Raw genomic sequence first — 17,559 nt, 5'->3', positions numbered from 1 at the left:
CGTGGAATGCAACATTTCTCCCAAAGTCACATGCGAGAGCGGTCTGTCGTCAAATAGTAGTCGTGTTGCTTGCCATCGAGCGCAACCTGTATAGAGATTACTCCCCTGGCTAAACACCGCTGTGAGTATCTTGACGGTATCAAACCCCGGTGGTATATATAACGTTGGCATCCCATTTCTCTGCCCTATTGCTCTAATTCTTTTCCCCTGGGAACCATTGCCTCAAACAAAGCCACATTACATTCCTATCAGCTGGGTTAAGCGCAGCATGCGCCCTTCTGCACTTCACGCGCTATTTGCTATAGGATATTTCCACCTAGTATCACAAGCATATAACGCGAGGTCCTCTTGCTAACGCTATATATCCTTGTATATATCGCAGCTCCGTAATCCCACGAGTATGGTGCCTCTCTATGTGTACAATTCAGATTCGCGCCGGCTATATTCCCTGCAGCCGTACGGGCTTCTAGTTCTTAACCCAATAAGGCGTTGCCCATCGAGGGTAGAGAGAGGGAGTTGAGCCCCGTGCAATTCCTGGTGGGGGTCGGGTAGGGGAGAGAATTTACCGTGGTCCCCCCCACGGCCCAATGCAACCGAGTGACATACAAGGATAAAATTTCTACCGTATAATTAACACATCCGATCGGAGATTAGCGAATTGCCTGCGTAGGCAATGCCACACTAGCCGGGCGGGCGCGCGCTCAGCTCTCCAGAAACTCCTCCAGCACGCGGTTGAACTTGTCGGGGTTCCCCCAGAACACGAAGTGGCTGCCGCCCTCGTGCTTCTCGAAGACCCTCGAGCCGCGCGCCGGGGATCTGCTGCGCGACACGCGCTCGACGGCCTCGACGGGGACCGGGCTGCCGCGCGCGCGGCGACGACCAGCGTCGGCACATCGATGCGCGGGAGCACGTGGCGCCAGTCGGCCGCGAGCGGCGCCGGCGTCTTGGCCTGCTGGGCGAGCGCCCACGCTCGGTCCGCAGGGTCGGCGCTGGGCAAGAAGCGGCGGGAGAGCGCCTCGCGCGCGGCGAGCTCGAAGCGTCGGCCGGCGGGGAACACGGCGCTGCGGTCGGGGGGGGGCCAGGCCGGGTCGGCGGTCATGGCGGGGGTCTGGTCGACGAGGACGAGGCGGCAGGGAACGCGGGGAAAACAGGTCGCGGTGGGGCCCAGAGGACGGAGGCGCCCATGGAGTGAGCGGCCGACGAGGGCGGCGGCGTCGCGCAGGTCGAGGTCGGCGGCGTCGGCGCGCGACGCGGTACTCGAACGCGGGCTTGTCGGAGTCGCTGTGGCCGCGGTGGTCGTACGTGGTTGACGCGGAGGCGCGCCGCCTGCTCGCGGAACTGCGCCGCCGTCTGCGCCCACCCGGCGATGAAGACGAGCGCCGGCGTGGACGGCGGGCCCTGCTGCGTGTGCCGCAGCCGCACGCTGTCCGCCGTGGTGACGAAGCTCGAGTGCGGCGCGTCTGCGGCCGTTCCTTTCTGGGTTTCTTTTCCCTTGGAAACCCTCGGTGGAGAAGAGAGCGGACAGAGGTGGGAGAAAGCTGGTGAGGGGGAGCTGAATGTTCTACCTAGGTAAATGATGGCCACGAAGCGGGCCAACAGTGCTCGCCAAGCTCTCTTTGGAGTGTCGTGGGGGAGGCCGGATAGTGGTAGTGTCTAACCACCTTACCAGGGAGGAGGTGTAGGTCTCCTCTTTCCATTCTACGTTCACGCATATATATAGTCTGCCCTCCGGGGGCGTCGCGGATATAGCGGACCGTAAAGATGCGTATCTGAAGGACTCACCTACCTAATCGCGATGACGGCGCTCTCGACAGCTAGGATTGGTGTCATCTCGCGGGGCGTCATCACTCGCTGGGTCTGCTTGAGCTAGGTACTCCTTCGATTCGAGAATTGACTACCTAGGTAGGCAATCGTCGACCTAAAGGTAAGTAGACTTGCGGAGTCTCGTGTACCAACAGGAGTTCCATATTCCGTAGTACCCGACCCCTGCTACGAGCGACCTAGTTGATTGCCTTAATCAAAGCCTACGGCACTTATTATAGGCGGAAAATATGTTGGATCTCAGATGGGGTGTTCCGGATCGCTTCCGTGTTGTTCGACCAGGCGAGAATCGCATGGAATCCTGTTCAACGTGGGCGTGACGAGCTCTAATACAACATCATGCTCCGCTTACACTGCTTGCCCACCCTCCTGTTCACCGTGGATTTGTCAGGGAGAAGGGGGGGATGGGGAGAAGAGGCCCAAGAGTACTTTTAGCAGCCTTCTAGGTAGATTAGTTCTTTCAGTGAGTCGAAGTGTCATAGTGTCGATAGGACACGAAGAACATGCCAGCGGAAAGTCTCGAGTCCGAGAGTCAAGATTTCGGAGAATTTAGAGAACCAAGGGGAAGACTAAGCGCGCTCCTGGTACATTTAGTATTCTTGCTATACGCTCCTGGGGTCCCTCGTGTTTCCGGTGTTCTTTTCCCTTCTAGAACTTCCAGTGCTCTTAGGCTGCTGTCATCCCAGTCGCGAACAATTAATATAATCTCTAAGGTATCAGGTGGTTTCCCTCCGTCGTCGCCGCACGAAAGTCATCTCTCTTGGACTCATCATGAAATGGCAATGGTTCGGGGCACTGCTTTGTTGTCGGAGTCCTGCTCCTGCTCTTATGCCGTCGTTGTGATCGTTTGGTTCCTCTCCTTGTTCTTCATAGCTCGCTCTTGGAATCTCCTCCGCTTCCATGCGACCCGCAGGGACAGTAGATCCTCTTCGAGCACGCTTTGGTGGAACACCCGCGTAGCTGAATAGTAGACGTGCTGGTGTTCCGTATGAACCGCCGCTAACATATCTCCTGCGGTCTTAAGGGCGACGCATTCGTGCTTTCGACAAGCCGCGATATCGGCGTCCTTGGCAGCTCGGGCGCTGGCGGATGTGAGGGGCGAGCACTCCTTCTCGGACCGGTAACATGCAGCATGTTTGAGCATTCTCTCGCACATTTCCTTCTCGGCAATCGTGAGCATTTTGCCGTATTTCTTACGGTACTTCTTCTCGATTACTTCCTCCCTCGCTTCAATATAACTCTTGGCTTGTGCCGCGACACTCGCCTTGAAATCGGCTTCAAGGTTCATCCGGGCCTTTTTCTCTCGGGATTTCCACTTTCGTAATTGGTTTAGGTGTGAGGAACGTAGTTTGCTAGTACGGCGGCGGGAACGCATTGCCATGACCTGAATGTCTCGCTGGAGCGAAACGGACTGCGCCGCCAGTTGCAAGTTCTCGCTCTGCAGCTCCTTTACGAGTGAATCTGGCTGCTGGTTTTTGCCTTGGGCCTGCTCGAGTTGATACGGGAGAGTCTCCCAGTGGGAAAGGCCGATAGTTGGGTTTATAATCCCAATATCTTTCACCGCGGACCCTGGGAGCATATTGTAGGCCTCGTCTCGCTGCGCGGTACACTCCTTAAGCTCTCGAGCCAGTGAGCTATTGTCAACTCGGAGTTTTCGTATCTCGGCCATGCAGTGGCGGATCTGCCTGTTTAGTTGCGCCGCCTTGCAGAGTTCGTCTGCCTGCTTTGCGGCTACTTGCTGCAGCCCGGATAAAGCCTGGGCGGCTTTCTGCTCTCGGCGAGAGAATTCTTGGATAGTTTCCCTTAGCTCAGAAATCTCCTTAGTGGCCTGCTGTCTCAGGCTGAATATTTCTTGTGTAAATTGCAACTCGAGTGATGCTTGCTGCGCTAGAGCGGCATCTCTGGCTTGCTCGGTGGCAGTGATATGTTGTTTGATGGCCTGGAGGTCGTGGTGAGTTTCCGGGAGTGGCTCTAGGAGACCAGCCCTGAATGATTCTACGAGATTGTCTCGCTCATTGGCTACGATATTGTAGCGATGTTCTAAAGATAGGTAGCCCTTTACAAGCCCCTCATACAAGGGGTTGGCCGTGGTAACCGCACTAGTGCATCCAAAAGACTGTGCGGGTGGTGGCATGATGGTTGGCTAGATGATGGGGTGAGAGTACGGGTAAGGGGCGACGTAGAGCGTTTCTGAAGAGACGTGATTAAGTTCAATGCGAGGCTGGGTATGTTGGGTGATCTTCAAGTCCTTCTGGCCGAAGAGGTAGGCAGTTCGGTGCTTGAACGGTCGGTACTAGAGGGATCTGTGGTGAGAAGCTGGTGTCGAGGACACTTGGAAGTTCATGAAATGGGCAAGGATGGAGAAAGAGAGAATCAATAAGTCAGGAAACCGAAAACACCTCGTGTTGGGTCCGTTTGTGCTGTTGCGGGCCAGGGCTAAGACCAGGTGACTAGAAAACAGCCATTGTCGCCCTGGAATCAGAAATCCCAATGGTCACTGCTTCAGTAACCGAATTGGGTGCCTTAGAAAGGAGTGTGGTACAGTTATGACTCTGTGCCATCCAATGCTGGTGACTAGCCCTCGGGTTGTTAAGGTAACAACGATAACCTGTTTGTACGTAATTGATACGAACTCTGCCACTACGGCTATCTGGGGTGTGTCCATGTATGTCCTGCATTATACTCGTATATAATAAGTGCGCATATACACGAAAGGGGTGTATTCGGGCGAGCAGGAGTTAATGATTGGTATGGGGTTAGTTATACCAGCCTCGCGATCCAGGCCCTTGGTGACTTTGTTCTATGCGATGCTCTATGATCGGCTCGGTGATGTGGAATGCATCGATGATGTCTCTCCAGGTCTTCATATCGATAGATAATACGGCTTGCTGCTTCTGAGCTCGATGTTTGGTGGAACCGGTTTCGTCCTCACGGTCGGCCGGATCTTGGCCAGGGTCAGCACTTTAATAAAAAAGATTTGCGAGGAGGCTTGACCTACGTAGCGTTGGTAGCTTATTCTCGTCGAAATCGATCTTGATGCGGCCGTCTCGTATCAGAAAGCTGACGTAAAACATATTCTCCACCGTCTGTCCAAAGGAGCGCGGGTTCACCACAAATTTCAAGAGATCTATACCGCCCGTGTCCCTCAAGCCGTGGCGGTCCATCAGTCTTTGTGCCTCCTCATCGCTAGCGCCGCGGTTGACGGCCTCCTCTACCACATCCTGGGCTTCGTCTTGCACCTGCTTCAGCCTTTGGAGAATCTTGGAGCAGATAGCAGTAAGATCGTTCTTCTCCGCCCTCTGGACGTCCTCTGCATTGAGAACCTCGGGTCTCGTTTCTAATAGATTGTTCGGTCGGAACGGGGCACTGCGCTTGATAATCTTCCGCCTTTTCACCTCGGCCGACAGAGGGCCGAGGAGGAAGCCGGGTGCAGCCGGACGTCGAATGTTCGGGAGGCATCCAAAGCGGCCGAGATGCTCCCAGTTGAGCATGTCCCCTTCGTCACCAACATCATCGTAGTCGTCCCCTTCGTCGCCGAGGGCACCGCGGCCCGGCCGTCTTCGGTGCTGCTGTGTAGCGGTAAGCTCCGGGGCGTCGTCTTCCGTAATCCCTGCCCCTAGTCTCATGTAGGTGATGCATTTTGACACAAATTCGTCAACATCAATACCTTGAGCAGCACTCCCCGAGGTCAGACGGACTGTCTTGCGATATGATGCGTCAGCAGTATTCACCAAGAGTTTTGAGTCGATAGTAGCCTCGGTGGTTTGCTTCACGCCGGATAACAGTAGGTTCGCCTTTCGTAGCGTTTCGTGCAAGCCGGTAGAATCCTGCTTGAGATATTCATCACCGTTTTCTTGGAGATCCCGCAGCAGATCCCGATACCCGCGTTGGAGATTGCGCCTTTCCACCATGGACTGATCCGGGTCGAAATCCATATCGCCCTCCTTTCCGTCCTCCACATCTACGCCTGGCTCGCGCGTGCGCCGTCGGGAATTAGACTGCTCAGCGCCATGGGTGGAGGCTCGCTTCCTTTTTGAAGCACTTTCAAGTTGTTTACCCTTGTCTCTAATGACTAGTGGATTGTGAAGATCATCAGCAGCGGGCGCGGAGTCGGGGGACTCGGAGTCGGAAGACAATTGTATCGGCTGCATGTCTGGTTGGAGTCGCTCTAGATCTATAAGCGGTCGGTTGGACCTGAGACGTTGGACCTGAGACGCTTGTTAGTATCTCAAGACTCTGTGAAAAGACAGCCTTCTTGTGGAAACCCAGGAAGATGTCGAATTTCTGGTGATGGTGACGATTTGAGGTCTGCTCAATTAAAGGCTTGGCAACGGTGAGGCGCGCACCAAGTCGCGTCATCTCGAGGCTGAACGCGACTGACCAGGTTTATTAGGTACCTAGGTAGTTAGCGTAGTACTGGCAAGTCTCCACATGGGCATCTACCTATGTTTGCTGAGTGATGGGTCAAGACCTATCATTAGGTAAGAACCTACCTTCCTCTTGCTGTAACTGATTTGACTGGAAGTTATCTTATCTGATAAGCCCCTGTAGAAAGGTACTTATGTACCTAAACCTGATGCATAACAGGTACCTGGTACTAAAGATATAATGACATTTGCTGGGGTACCTACAATCTTGTGAAGTCTTACCGTCCTAGAGGAGGTACCTAACCTCATCCTAGGTACCTCCTAACTTCCATTCAAGGTGCCAGTACGGGCACCTTCTACCTTACCTATGTGCCAAGCAAAAGTGTCAGCCAATCTTGCATGTCATAGTGGTCCAAGCTCCCACAGTCTAGGACCCAAGAATATGTGTACCTCAAGTACTGTTACTGGATGACGAAATAGGTACATAACCTAAGACAAAGCAGTGTCATGTGCGACTAAACACCTACATCCTGTCAACATCAATTCCTCCACCAAACACCAGCCGTGAATGCATGCCTGCCTACCTACCTACCTACCTACCTACCTACCTCCCTCCCTCCCTCCTGGCATATACAGCTTTACTATCGTAAAGTTGTCATGGGACAGAAAATACCGTGATGGAGCCCATTTCATTTGGTAGCTCTGAGTTATTAGACTACCCGGTTAGCATACGCATGTGAGATCACATCTGATGTACCGTTGTCGATTTGTCCCTGGCGGACTGACGAGTTCCGCGTAGAATCAATCTTGAGGGCGACGAAACACCTCATCTGTACTCAACGTTACTGAAAAGACCCGATCTTAGACACATTGGCTCCAACTTGAGGTGTGTACTCTTTGGGCGCCACTCCGCTTATCGATTGTTCTTCGAGGCAAATGGTTCTGACCTAGGCATTCCGAAGTCCTCATTCTGATCTTCATGTTACCGTCCAAGTATGGGCTGGCTCGAAGCCCCTAACAGTCCCTGTACAGACATCATATAAGGCGTTCCGTAATGAGAGGAGGTACGACTCAACCACTATATGTACGTCCACCGATATAGAGCATGTTAATTCACACATATCAGGTGGAACGAATGGCTCACCCTACCGATTCCCTACAAATCCCTCCCGATCAATTCGTATCTTGCCATCACGATATGGGATCTGTCCCCGACCGGCGGGAAACAGGCCCAAGGCCATGCGATCCCCTTCGGCGGAACAACACTCCCCCTATTCGACCAGGACAACCAGCTACAAAAGGGCAGGCAGAAGTGTCTAGTTCATCGCCACAAACAAGCAGACGGAAACGACAACACAACTACGCCGTCGAGCACCGAAAAGAAGAAGAGTGGTTCTAAAAAAGAGAGCAGCACCCTCGTAGATAAAGAAACCGAGGAGCTTGAACGCCTCGAGAAGCTTTTCAAAAAACACGAGATGAACGAGATCCCCAGAGTCGAATGGTTGGATCAGTTAGTCTTCCGCGAGACGGAGAGGCGTGGCTTAAAGGCGGCAAGGAGTTCGATTAAATCTCTACAACGCCAGTCGACCATCAATGTTACAAAGGACGGATCCCAGAATAACACGACGAATCTCGGAGCAAATGACCAGTTGATGCCTGGCCCGTCGAAGTTCATGCTGAACGTGGAACTACCTCGCTTCGACTTTCCCGTCGTGTTTGCAGACCACGAATATCCGTCGCCGCCCGTCTCCTCTTTCCAACACCTTTCGGCCTCTCAATCTAATATTATAATGAAGCCCCCTCCAGAGGTGTCGTATGGCCCCGGTATCAACGGCCCCGATAGCGCGGGACACGGTATGAGCGGTCGTCTCGTCAGCATATACGACCCGGAAGTTGGGGCTCGGGACAACCCGGCAGAAAGCAAGCATAGGCGACTTGTTAGGAGTCAGCACCGTCACGGAATATTAGACAAGGATTTGAGGCCCAACGCCAAAGTCCGCGACGAGCTGAATACGATCATGTCGTATTCGCCGACCCATACTTTATTGCCCGAGGAAAAGGATCTCGTCTGGAAGTTCCGCTACCATTTGACCAAGGACAAACGCGCCCTCACCAAGTTCGTCAAATCCGTCAACTGGCAGGATCAGAGCGAATCCAAGCAGGCCATCCAGGTCCTCAGTAAGTGGACCGACATTGACGTGGACGACGCGCTGGAGTTACTCGGCCCTACTTTTGACAACCGGGCCGTGAGGGCGTATGCGGTCGATCGGTTAAGGAAGGCCGATGATCACGAATTACTTCTCTACCTGCTCCAACTGGTCCAAGCTCTCAAGTTCGAGCATATATCAACCGACTCTAGCCAAGCTGCTGTACGCGCCTCCTCGCTCGCTAACTTCTTAATTTCGCGTGCCGTGGAAAATTTCACCCTCGGGAACTATTTCTATTGGTATCTCGGCGTCGAATACGACGATAAGAGCAACGACCAGGGAGAAGAGGTACGTACTATGTACGCTAAAGTCCAATACGATTTCATGAAGGAGCTGGAGGAGCGTCCAGGAGGTCGAGAAACAAGAACTACTATTAGGAGACAAGCCGAACTCGTCACGGTGTTATCTAAGATATCGGCCGAGATTCAGGCTTCAAACGAGTCGGTGGCCCGGAAAGTGGAAAAGGCCAAGTCTTTCCTGGCAGATCCAAAAAATGAGGTTCTATCTATCGACCCGCCTATACCTATCCCTCTAGACCCATCGGTCATGGTAGCGGGCGTGATCCCAGAAGAAACGCGGGTCTTCAAGTCCTCTCTGTCGCCTATTATGGTGACATTTAGGACGACTTCGGGCAGCAAATACCCCATACTCTTCAAGACCGGCGATGACCTACGTCAGGACCAACTAGTCATCCAGATTATCACCCTTATGGACCAGCTGCTACAAAAGGAGAACCTAGATCTCAAATTAACGCCATACAAAATTCTCGCGACTAGCACGACCGCGGGAGCCTCTCAGTTTATACCCTCTCAGACATTCGCGGCGATATCTTATAAGTACCGCGCCAATCCGGCTCTTGCCTACCTCAAGCAGCATAACCCCGACGAGCGGGCTTACCTAGGGGTGCGCAAGGAGACGCTTGATACGTTTGTCAAATCGTGCGCGGGATACTGCGTCATCACCTATATCCTCGGAGTCGGCGATCGGCACCTGGACAACCTGCTCCTCACTCCCGACGGCCACTTCTTCCACGCCGATTTCGGGTTTATCCTCGGCCGAGATCCCAAGCCATTCGCGCCCGCCGTCAAACTCAGCAAAGAGATGGCGGACGCGATGGGTGGCTCGAACCCGCCGAGCGAGCAGTACCTGCAGTTCAAGCAGTACTGTTTCCTCGCATTCGCCGCGCTGCGAAAGTCATCGAACCTGATCCTGAATCTGTTTAGCCTCATGGTGCATGCCAACATCCCGGACATTAAGATCGAGCCAGACAAGGCGGTTTTCAAGGTGAAGGAGCGTTTTCATCTAGAGCTAAACGAGGAAGACGCAATCCGGCATTTGGACGGGATTATGGAGGATAGCCTTAACGGCATCATGCCTGTTGTCATCGACCGGCTGCATGATTGGGTGCAGGCCTTCAGGCCATAGGGGTAAAAGAGGTGCTGGCAACCTGTCATGATATGTATGTAGGAGGGTCCTGGGACGGGGCCCGGCGTAGGTTGGTCGGGCAGCTATCCGGAGAGGGTTGCAAACAGAGCGGGTTGGAAGTGAATGAGATGCGGGACGCATGACGGAGTTTTGTTGGTCGTTTCTAAAACGACGCGCGTGCATAGATCCAGGATCACACCCACGCAGGATACCCGATATACAGAAGACGGAGACAAGCGGATCAAATGCAAGCCACTTCACAGCTTTGGACGGGAGCTAGCGGTCTCGACATTATATCATGGGCGATGATGAAACACGAACGGAGTGCGGCAGCCACAACGTGGGATGGGAGGGAAAGGCGCATTTCCGTCCGCTGCGTACCTATACATATGGACACCTAATACCTCCTATCCGGGCATACAGGTAGGTGAGCTAAAGAACGAAGACTACCAAGTAGCGCTGTTAGGAATCGAACCTATCCTTCGTTAAGTAACCTACTGATCTCAGGTAACCTACCTCGCGATACCTCCAGGTCGTTGAGCTACAGGCATGTACCTACCTAGGTACCTAGCTAGGTATGTATGCAGGCACCTGCTGTCTAATATGCCTATGCGTATGTGCGATATTCCCTTTAGGTACTTCCCCTGACCTCTAGGCAGGTGGGTACCTAACTTGACGCGCCGGGGGGGAGGATGGACTTGCATTTCCAATGAAATATTCCCCGTATTCTCGGTATCCTCGCAGCTCTAGCTGCATAGGCGGAGGCTTGCCGGCTGCGCCACGGGTGGATATATTGCATATATATACCTACACGTACATACAGACCTGTATGCAGGCTGCCCGTGCCTAGAAATAATGCGTAGGCACCTAGGCACGTCTCCGAATAGGTAAGGGGGGGGGGTACACGAGGGAGGAGTCGAAGGAGGTGCCCAACACCTGATGCATTGGAGCCTCTCGGAAGTTGCCATAAGTCCCGTGACTTCTTTTCTGGTCGTATGGGCTATGTAGGTTTAATGCCGTGAAAAATCAAGCCATATATACCTGGGTACCTAGGTGTGTAAGTTGCGTCTCACGTCGTGGCATCTCACGTCGTGGCTACCTAGGTACCTACCTCTAGGTAGGTATGGCTCTCTTTACCCCTCCTCGCCCCTCTCCTTCTTTTCCCCGTATTAAATGATCGAGAATTTACCGCACCCAGGACATGTGGCGTCCCCGTGGTGGCTACACGTCACTGATGTTCTCCCAGCTCAGACCGGGTTGCCGTGCGAGCTGTTTTTTTGTCTTGCTCAGAGGGGGTGATATACATAGGTACCGAATCTATACAGGCAAAAAAAGGTAGACAAGATCCTGACGGACGAGGCTGCGCTCCCATATACACGTATAGGTGTAAGCACGGCGGAAGTTGACGCGAGGTAATGGATGTTAGTGGCATACTACGTATAGTATATATAGCATCATGCCGGCGTCACTACCGCCTGTTTAGGGAGGTGCCACATGTGTACGTCGCAGTCCAAGTTTCGAATATATATCTCAAGGTTATCCCTAAGCCCACCTTGCTTCACACTAGGCACTCTGCCTAGAGTGGCAGATCTTTTCTCTTCTATGAGGTACCTACCTAGGCACCTACCTGCCTGGTACACTAGCAAGTATCTTGCCCGTTAGAATATGTATCGTATGGAAAGTTTTACTTCAATTGCCTTGAGTATACCTACGTGTGAGTTCGGAGACGGACCTAGACTTGGCATCTCCAGTAGGAGGTAGGTGGCATGGAAGTTTTTAAATAGAGATAGGTAGGTATCTTCGGTACTATCATAGGTACCTGACATGGTGCTTACAGGTAGGTGTGAGGTAGGTACCTGTTACGGAAAACGCATCCGGAACAAGCCCGAATAGCAGTGGCCTTTTCCCTATTCGGATTTTGTCTCCTCATCCATGTTTTCTCTGATAATTCTCATTATTATTACCTACCTAGGTAGCTTTTTTTTTTCTCCCGCGTCCACGCCCTGTCCGCTCTCGAATGGTGGATGTGTCATGTACTCAGGAGGTATGTACATGTGTAAAGAACCATTTACGCAAGAGACAGTTCCATGGAACCCTACCCTGTGAGAGCGTCGATTCCCAATTTGCAGCTCTAGTTTGGCGGTACTTTCATGTGTTTATAATACCTATCTCATCTATGTACGTATTTGCATCCGTTCAAACCTGTCCGCCCCCTCCCTCCTCCACCGTCCCCGACCCCTCAAACTCGTCTCTTTTTCCCACCGTCCCATCTCATCGTGGAAATCTGGGGAGCTGCAAATCCCTCTTACCCACCCGGTCCATCATCGAGCAGACTAAGATTGCCTGATCTCTGCGGCCTCTTGCGGACACACCCTGCCATAATCGTGAGGTCGACCCATCCTCCTCGGCCATCTTATATCTGCCCTATGTCGTACGCGGACTTTCTTGAAGAAGGGAATTGCTGACTTATCGCCCGTGAAGTTGCATTCCTACATATCATTGATCTCGCAAACCCCAAAGCCGGGTTCCCTAGCGCACGGCCTTTAAGCACATCATTTCATTTTACAAGAAGGGCCCATCCATCAACCCCCCAGCCACTTCGTTCGCGGGCCCTTGATCCTAGCACTCCCGGGTCTGGCCTGGCCTCATCTCTCTCACTTTCTCGTTCTCCACCCTGAAAACAGAAACCCACCGCGCCACTGACTCTGTTTCGTTTCTCCTCCTGCTTCGGGCCTCTCGACTCTCTTCCAATTGCTAACACTTCCGTCGGTTCCCTTCTGCTCTCTGCTAATTGCGTCGCGCCGGGGTGCTTTGACTTCTCTCCCTTTGCCTCGAAGACCGGACCGTACCCAAAGCAAATCGCACGTCTCCAGGCTAAATCTCTATCGAAAATCGCGATCGTCCCTGAGCGCACTAGAATCTTTAAGGGCCACTTTCTTCTCATGCCCCCAGAGTCACGGTTCGTACCATCTTCCCTTAGCTATCACGTTTTGGGGAGGGGGGGCGCTAGTTTCGTTGTCCCTCCCCCTTCCTGTCGACCTGCCTACCATGTTGTCGACATAATTCTCCTGACTCAAGCCATCTAGATCATTCAAAGCCAACGGCGAATCATATCCGATCCCACCCCCTGAACCGCGTGGACTTGGCGCGATCGTCAACTCCGATCATGCCTGCTAAACCGTCGAGTAACGGCGCTGCGTCCGCCACCTCGGTGTCCTCAACCGCGAATATGCGTTTCGAGCTTCCGGCCCTGGAATTCGCTTTCGGCTCCCTGACGGACGGCACCGACATTCCACCGCCGCCACCATCCCCCAAGGAGAAGGTACCGACGCCGCCGAAGACGCCGATAGTGGACGAGGCCGAAAAGAAGCAGGAACTCGCAAGCAGCGCTGCCAATGGTCATGGTACTTCCCCCCAAACTGAGTCCATCGTCACAGCCAGTGTCGGCACCAAGCGGCCAGCAGAAGATGGTCCCGTATCACCTACGCTGTCGAGCCGCGGAAGCCTCAGACGTCTCCTCAGCAGAACACTACTGAACAACGCTTACGATGAACAAGGGTCGATTATAAATCAGAACGCATCTAGGCCTCCGAGTCGGACGGCAAGTACCGTCGCGGAAGAGAAAAAGTCGAAGCGCTCGAGTGGCTGGTTTAGACGGTTACGGCCAAGTGATCATGCCAAGAGGGTCAGTCAGCATTTTGAGGAAGTGAAGAAGTCGTCGCCGGACCCTTCATCGCCTGGCCCGTCGTCGCTTGGTCCGCCGCCACCCATGATCCCGGAGCTGAGCGCGCTCGAGTCCAAAGTCGATACGCGCCTAGGTGACGATTTATTCAAGGAGATTAAATAAGGCGTTACGCTGCCGGGAGGGGAGGGGGGCATCTCTCAAACTTTTCATCCACGAACATCTTTCTGGTTGATCCATTTCGGTATCCTATGGAGGTTTCTTGGAGAACCATCTTCAATCTACTGCCATAACTATCCTAAGGCAGAGTAATAATTCGCCACACTGCACTGAACACAATGGTTCTTTATAGAGGAACCGATATTGAAGAAGAGCGTCCGGAAGGCGGAAATACACTTAGATACCCGGCTCTTATGTGAGCTCAATCGCCGACACACCTCGTCAATTTTCTCCCTCGTTTTAAAAAATTTTTTCCTTCCCCCCTTACTCAAATCTTTATTATTATTCTGCGTTCTTATTTTCTCCCCTTCCGAGACCTTGCCACGCGTCATATGTGTCCGTATTATTGTCCAGAACATGTGAGCAAAGACGTGCACGCGCGTGCGAGCTCTCTGTGTTTTAGCCCCTTCCTCTACCCAGCCCCTTTACTTATTTCATTGGATGTACATCTCTGTTCTGCTTATCTCGGGGAGGATGAGGGACAGTTCTACCTAGATAGCAGTTGGAAACTTACTTGCTCAACCCGGATAATGTCTGATCTGGGGAACAGTAATGGAGGAGGGCCGACAAGGTTGCGCGAAAGTTCGGCAGAAGGACGAAAGACGGGGAAGAAAGGCATAGGGCGATTTTTCAACTAACGGTCAACACTTTCGACTATGTGCTTATGGGTCACGATAGCGGGAGAAATTTATACCCAGCTTGCGGTTGGAGAGGATTGACCATATTGCTGTGAAATAGTGCATTTCTGGCGCGAAGGACGTCGTCGGTTTTCATTCCCCATTACTTGTTTAACTCGACGTCCCTGCCAGTCTAAGCTGAGAAGGAGAGAAGAGGAAAAGTCAGGATCGGGGACAACAGTGAGAAGAAGAAGAAGAAGAAGAAGAAACTATTTCGCGCCTGAGGGGTCGTCAATGGCGCTGCCCGCTCCCATTCTTTACCTCTCCTCGGTCCTTGGGTTGGAGGTCCTTGGACTGGGTATGAATTGCTTTGCCAGGCCTCATGAAGATGATGATTTTAAATACCATGGTTATGTCCCCCGTTGAGCAGGTTAGATTAGGTAGTTAAAAGGTACTTGCCCACCTCTGTTGGGTACCTATATCCTACCCTACCAGGCACCTACCTACCTGCCTGTAAGGAGGTACCCAAGGTAGAGAGGCTGGTTTACATGTACCTAGAGGTTCCCACGTCAATCAATTTGAGGGGCACGTAGCGAATCTGTTGACGGTTCGAGCCCTGTTTTGCCAGCACGGGCACCTCACCTCACACGCAGATACCGGGTAGGTATTAGAGGCAGGTGAGGTCTCAGACCAGCCCAACTAGTCCCCTGTACCTCATCCCAACCTCTAACCGGATTAGGCGATTTTGCCGAGCTTTTTCCCTGTCACCCAAACTTTATCCCTGTTACCTAAACTTTTCGTACAAGGGTCATTAAATTCTCCTTTCTAACCACCGTAAGAACGTGCACTTAATTTATTCTTTTTCGTGATCAAAAGTTGCCCTAGGAACGTTCGATAAATAATTAAATAGGCGGTAGTAGTAGTGGTAATGGTGGTGGTGCAGTTAACTTGGTGGTGCAGTTGACTTGGTGCAGTTAACTTGGTGGAGTTGACTTAGTAGTGGTGGCGGTAGTAGCGGCTTAAGTAATCAAAAGGATCTCATCCCAACTAACTAGTAGAGTAAGGTCGTAGGAAAGAGCCAATAGAATCTTCAGGAATCCGTAACCCGCTTTGGGGTAAGGTTCAGGGGACTAGTTGGGCTGATCTGTAGACTCGAGGCAGGTAGGTAGAGGTACAGACGGGAGAGGGACGATCAGAAAGGGGATTGCGGGTTAGGTAAGCCTGTCCCTGTCATGCTGGCCAATGGTAGCCTACTTTCGGCAAACGCTAGGTACGACGCAGTGTGATACGATCAAACGTCATTGCCGAGCTCAGCTTCCAGAGCTCCGAAGGGAGGACCCCGGGCCCCCTGATATCAGGTATGTATCTGATGGTTTTTTTCATTTAAATTATTATCGTGTGTCGAGCCTGCGCACGCCGGATTGTCACCAACTGCCACCCCCGTCACCACAACTTCGACATCCCGACAACCTCTGGTCTAACTTCCGGTTGTTGTCAACCCAAGGTTCAATCGATACCCGCCAGCATCGAATGTCATCCCGCACCGCGCATGCCGAGACATGACTGTGGCGAGCATCCGACCGCTCAGAGTGCGGGCTCTGACGAGCTCGATTTGGCCGAGCGCGCACGCGGCCGGTCGGGTCTGGCCCGGTCCGCGAACGCCGACACAGGTCCGCCGCAAGTCGGGTCCGTACGGATACACTCAAGCCAAGTCGCTTGTCTTCAGCGAGCATGGCGAGCCGAAAGATGTGCTCAAGTAAGTCTCTCCCACCGAAAGAGAGCCCTCCCTCCACCCCCCTTCGATAGAGTAAAAATGAGTCGCTTTCTGTTTATTTAATATATATATATATATATATATATTCAGAGGGCAAGGTCGAAAGCGAAACAGAAATCAAGATGAGCTAATGCTGCGCTTCGTGCCTTGCCGCCTGTTAAAAGACTTCACACACATTCCATCTCCCCCGAGCTCCCCTCCGAGAGCGTGTTCCTACGCACCCTCGCCGCGCCTATCAACCCGGCCGACGTGAATCTAATCCAGGGCACCTACGGCGTAAAGCCGACCTTCAGCTCGCTGATCGGCACCGCCTCGCCCTCCGCTATCCCTGGCAACGAGGGTGTCTTCGAGGTTGTCGCCACCTCCGTCCCAGACCGCTTTGCCCGCGGTGACTGGGTCATCCCTGCCCGCACAGGTTTCGGCACCTGGCGCACGCACGCGGTCGCGTCCGCCGACGACGTCATGCCCATCCGCAAGGACGGGCTCACGCTGCTGCAGGCCGCCACCGTCAGCGTCAACCCCTGCTCCGCGTACCGCATGTTGCGCGACTTCGTCACGGACCCGCCGCTTCGCGAGGGCGACTGGTTCGCCCAGAACGGCGCCAACAGCGGCGTCGGCCGCGCCGCCATCCAGCTCGGCGCCCTCTGGGGCTACCGCAGCGTCAACGTGATCCGCGCGCGCGCCAGCCCGGCCGCGACCAAGGCCCTCAAGGACGAGCTCACCGCCCTCGGCGCCACCCTCGTCGTCACCGAGGAAGAGTTCGAGGCGCGGACGTTCCGCAAGGAGCTCGCCGGCCGGACCAGGGGCTCGCGCGAGGCCGTGCGCCTCGGGCTCAACTGCGTCGGCGGCCCGTCGGCGCGGACCCTCGCGCGCTCCCTCGGCACCGGCGCCACTCTCGTCACCTACGGCGGCATGTCGCGCGAGCCGCTGACCCTGCCGGTCGGCTCGCTCATCTTCCACGACCTGCGCGTCGTCGGATTCTGGCTCAGCCGCTGGGCCGACCGCGACCCGGCCGCGCGCCGCCGCACCGTCGACGAGATCCTCGACCTCGCGCGCGCCGGCCGCTTCCACTTCGCCCCCGCCGAAAAGATCCCCTGGTCCTGGGACACCGCGCTCGAGTCTCTGACCGCTGCTGTACAGGGAACCCTCGAGGGCTACCGCGCCGGGAAGGGCTTATTCATATTCGGGGACACGTGAGCAAAGGTGACAAAAAACCGGGGAAGGCGGGGTTAGGGGGCATGTGACGGGCAGAAGAGAGTATGTTAAAAATAGGAAGAGTGACGAGGTCTTCCATACATTTGTTACTACTCCAGACAAGGCTTCGACGCATCGAGCTCCTCTGCTATATCGTCTAAGCGGGCAGATATTGTATATTGTAGGTACCCAGTGCCTACAAACCAAATACGGTGCTGAATGGCAGGGCAAGGCATGGCATGCCATAATGCGA

The 17,559-nt window shown here is 53.7% G+C and overlaps 6 protein-coding genes across 6 annotated transcripts; 3 read left to right on the top strand and 3 right to left on the bottom strand.

The window, feature by feature from the left end:
* Nucleotides 1-701: 701 nt before the first annotated feature.
* On the bottom strand, nt 702-1,830 carry GGS23DRAFT_598962 (alpha/beta-hydrolase; the record flags this gene model as incomplete). The annotated part of the gene is made up of 4 exons (XM_051518860.1): nt 702-842; nt 893-1,108; nt 1,174-1,501; nt 1,787-1,830. 4 exons carry the CDS (start codon nt 1,828-1,830, stop codon nt 702-704), a joined length of 729 nt encoding a protein of 242 aa, XP_051369795.1.
* An 817-nt stretch (nt 1,831-2,647) lies between these two features.
* Nucleotides 2,648-3,955, bottom strand: GGS23DRAFT_598961 (uncharacterized protein; the record flags this gene model as incomplete). The annotated part of the gene is made up of 1 exon (XM_051518859.1): nt 2,648-3,955. The coding sequence occupies one exon, from the start codon at nt 3,953-3,955 to the stop codon at nt 2,648-2,650; it is 1,308 nt and encodes a 435-aa protein (XP_051369794.1).
* Nucleotides 3,956-4,577: 622 nt separating this feature from the next.
* GGS23DRAFT_598960 (uncharacterized protein) lies at nt 4,578-5,972 on the bottom strand (the record flags this gene model as incomplete). The annotated part of the gene is made up of 2 exons (XM_051518858.1): nt 4,578-4,765; nt 4,820-5,972. 2 exons carry the CDS (start codon nt 5,970-5,972, stop codon nt 4,578-4,580), a joined length of 1,341 nt encoding a protein of 446 aa, XP_051369793.1.
* Nucleotides 5,973-6,763: 791 nt separating this feature from the next.
* On the top strand, nt 6,764-10,365 carry GGS23DRAFT_578712 (phosphatidylinositol 3-kinase). The gene is made up of 4 exons (XM_051517005.1): nt 6,764-6,924; nt 6,988-7,074; nt 7,151-7,252; nt 7,315-10,365. Exons 1-4 carry the CDS (start codon nt 6,866-6,868, stop codon nt 9,818-9,820), a joined length of 2,754 nt encoding a protein of 917 aa, XP_051369792.1. The 5' UTR covers nt 6,764-6,865; the 3' UTR covers nt 9,821-10,365.
* A 2,194-nt stretch (nt 10,366-12,559) lies between these two features.
* Nucleotides 12,560-13,860, top strand: GGS23DRAFT_208055 (uncharacterized protein). Its single transcript, XM_051511856.1, has 3 exons — nt 12,560-12,779; nt 12,907-13,224; nt 13,378-13,860. Exons 2-3 carry the CDS (start codon nt 12,987-12,989, stop codon nt 13,665-13,667), a joined length of 528 nt encoding a protein of 175 aa, XP_051369791.1. The 5' UTR covers nt 12,560-12,779; nt 12,907-12,986; the 3' UTR covers nt 13,668-13,860.
* A 1,790-nt stretch (nt 13,861-15,650) lies between these two features.
* GGS23DRAFT_207921 (NAD(P)-binding protein) lies at nt 15,651-17,533 on the top strand. Its single transcript, XM_051511855.1, has 2 exons — nt 15,651-16,094; nt 16,277-17,533. The coding sequence occupies exons 1-2, from the start codon at nt 15,898-15,900 to the stop codon at nt 17,307-17,309; spliced, it is 1,230 nt and encodes a 409-aa protein (XP_051369790.1). The 5' UTR covers nt 15,651-15,897; the 3' UTR covers nt 17,310-17,533.
* The last annotated feature ends 26 nt before the right edge of the window (nt 17,534-17,559 follow it).

The sequence above is a fragment of the Durotheca rogersii genome (genome assembly GCF_024521655.1).
Source record: "Durotheca rogersii strain YMJ 92031201 chromosome Unknown GGS23scaffold_20, whole genome shotgun sequence".
NCBI classification, from domain to species: Eukaryota; Fungi; Ascomycota; class Sordariomycetes; order Xylariales; family Xylariaceae; genus Durotheca; species Durotheca rogersii.
Note: the sequence above shows the minus strand (reverse complement) of the source record. Positions and strands in the feature narration are given on the sequence as shown.

What these genes read in the sequence shown, in the direction of transcription:
- GGS23DRAFT_207921 (XM_051511855.1), top strand. Translation starts at nt 15,898, where the DNA reads ATGACTGTGGCGAGCATCCGACCGCTCAGAGTGCGGGCTCTGACGAGC. An exon ending in GAGCCGAAAGATGTGCTCAA is followed by an intron (nt 16,095 to 16,276) that starts GTAAGTCTCTCC and finishes GCCTGTTAAAAG; the next exon opens with ACTTCACACACATTCCATCT.
- GGS23DRAFT_578712 (XM_051517005.1), top strand. Translation starts at nt 6,866, where the DNA reads ATGGAGCCCATTTCATTTGGTAGCTCTGAGTTATTAGACTACCCGGTT. An exon ending in TACCCGGTTAGCATACGCAT is followed by an intron (nt 6,925 to 6,987) that starts GTGAGATCACAT and finishes AGTTCCGCGTAG; the next exon opens with AATCAATCTTGAGGGCGACG. An exon ending in GCGTTCCGTAATGAGAGGAG is followed by an intron (nt 7,253 to 7,314) that starts GTACGACTCAAC and finishes CACACATATCAG; the next exon opens with GTGGAACGAATGGCTCACCC.
- GGS23DRAFT_208055 (XM_051511856.1), top strand. Translation starts at nt 12,987, where the DNA reads ATGCCTGCTAAACCGTCGAGTAACGGCGCTGCGTCCGCCACCTCGGTG. An exon ending in CAGCGCTGCCAATGGTCATG is followed by an intron (nt 13,225 to 13,377) that starts GTACTTCCCCCC and finishes ACGATGAACAAG; the next exon opens with GGTCGATTATAAATCAGAAC.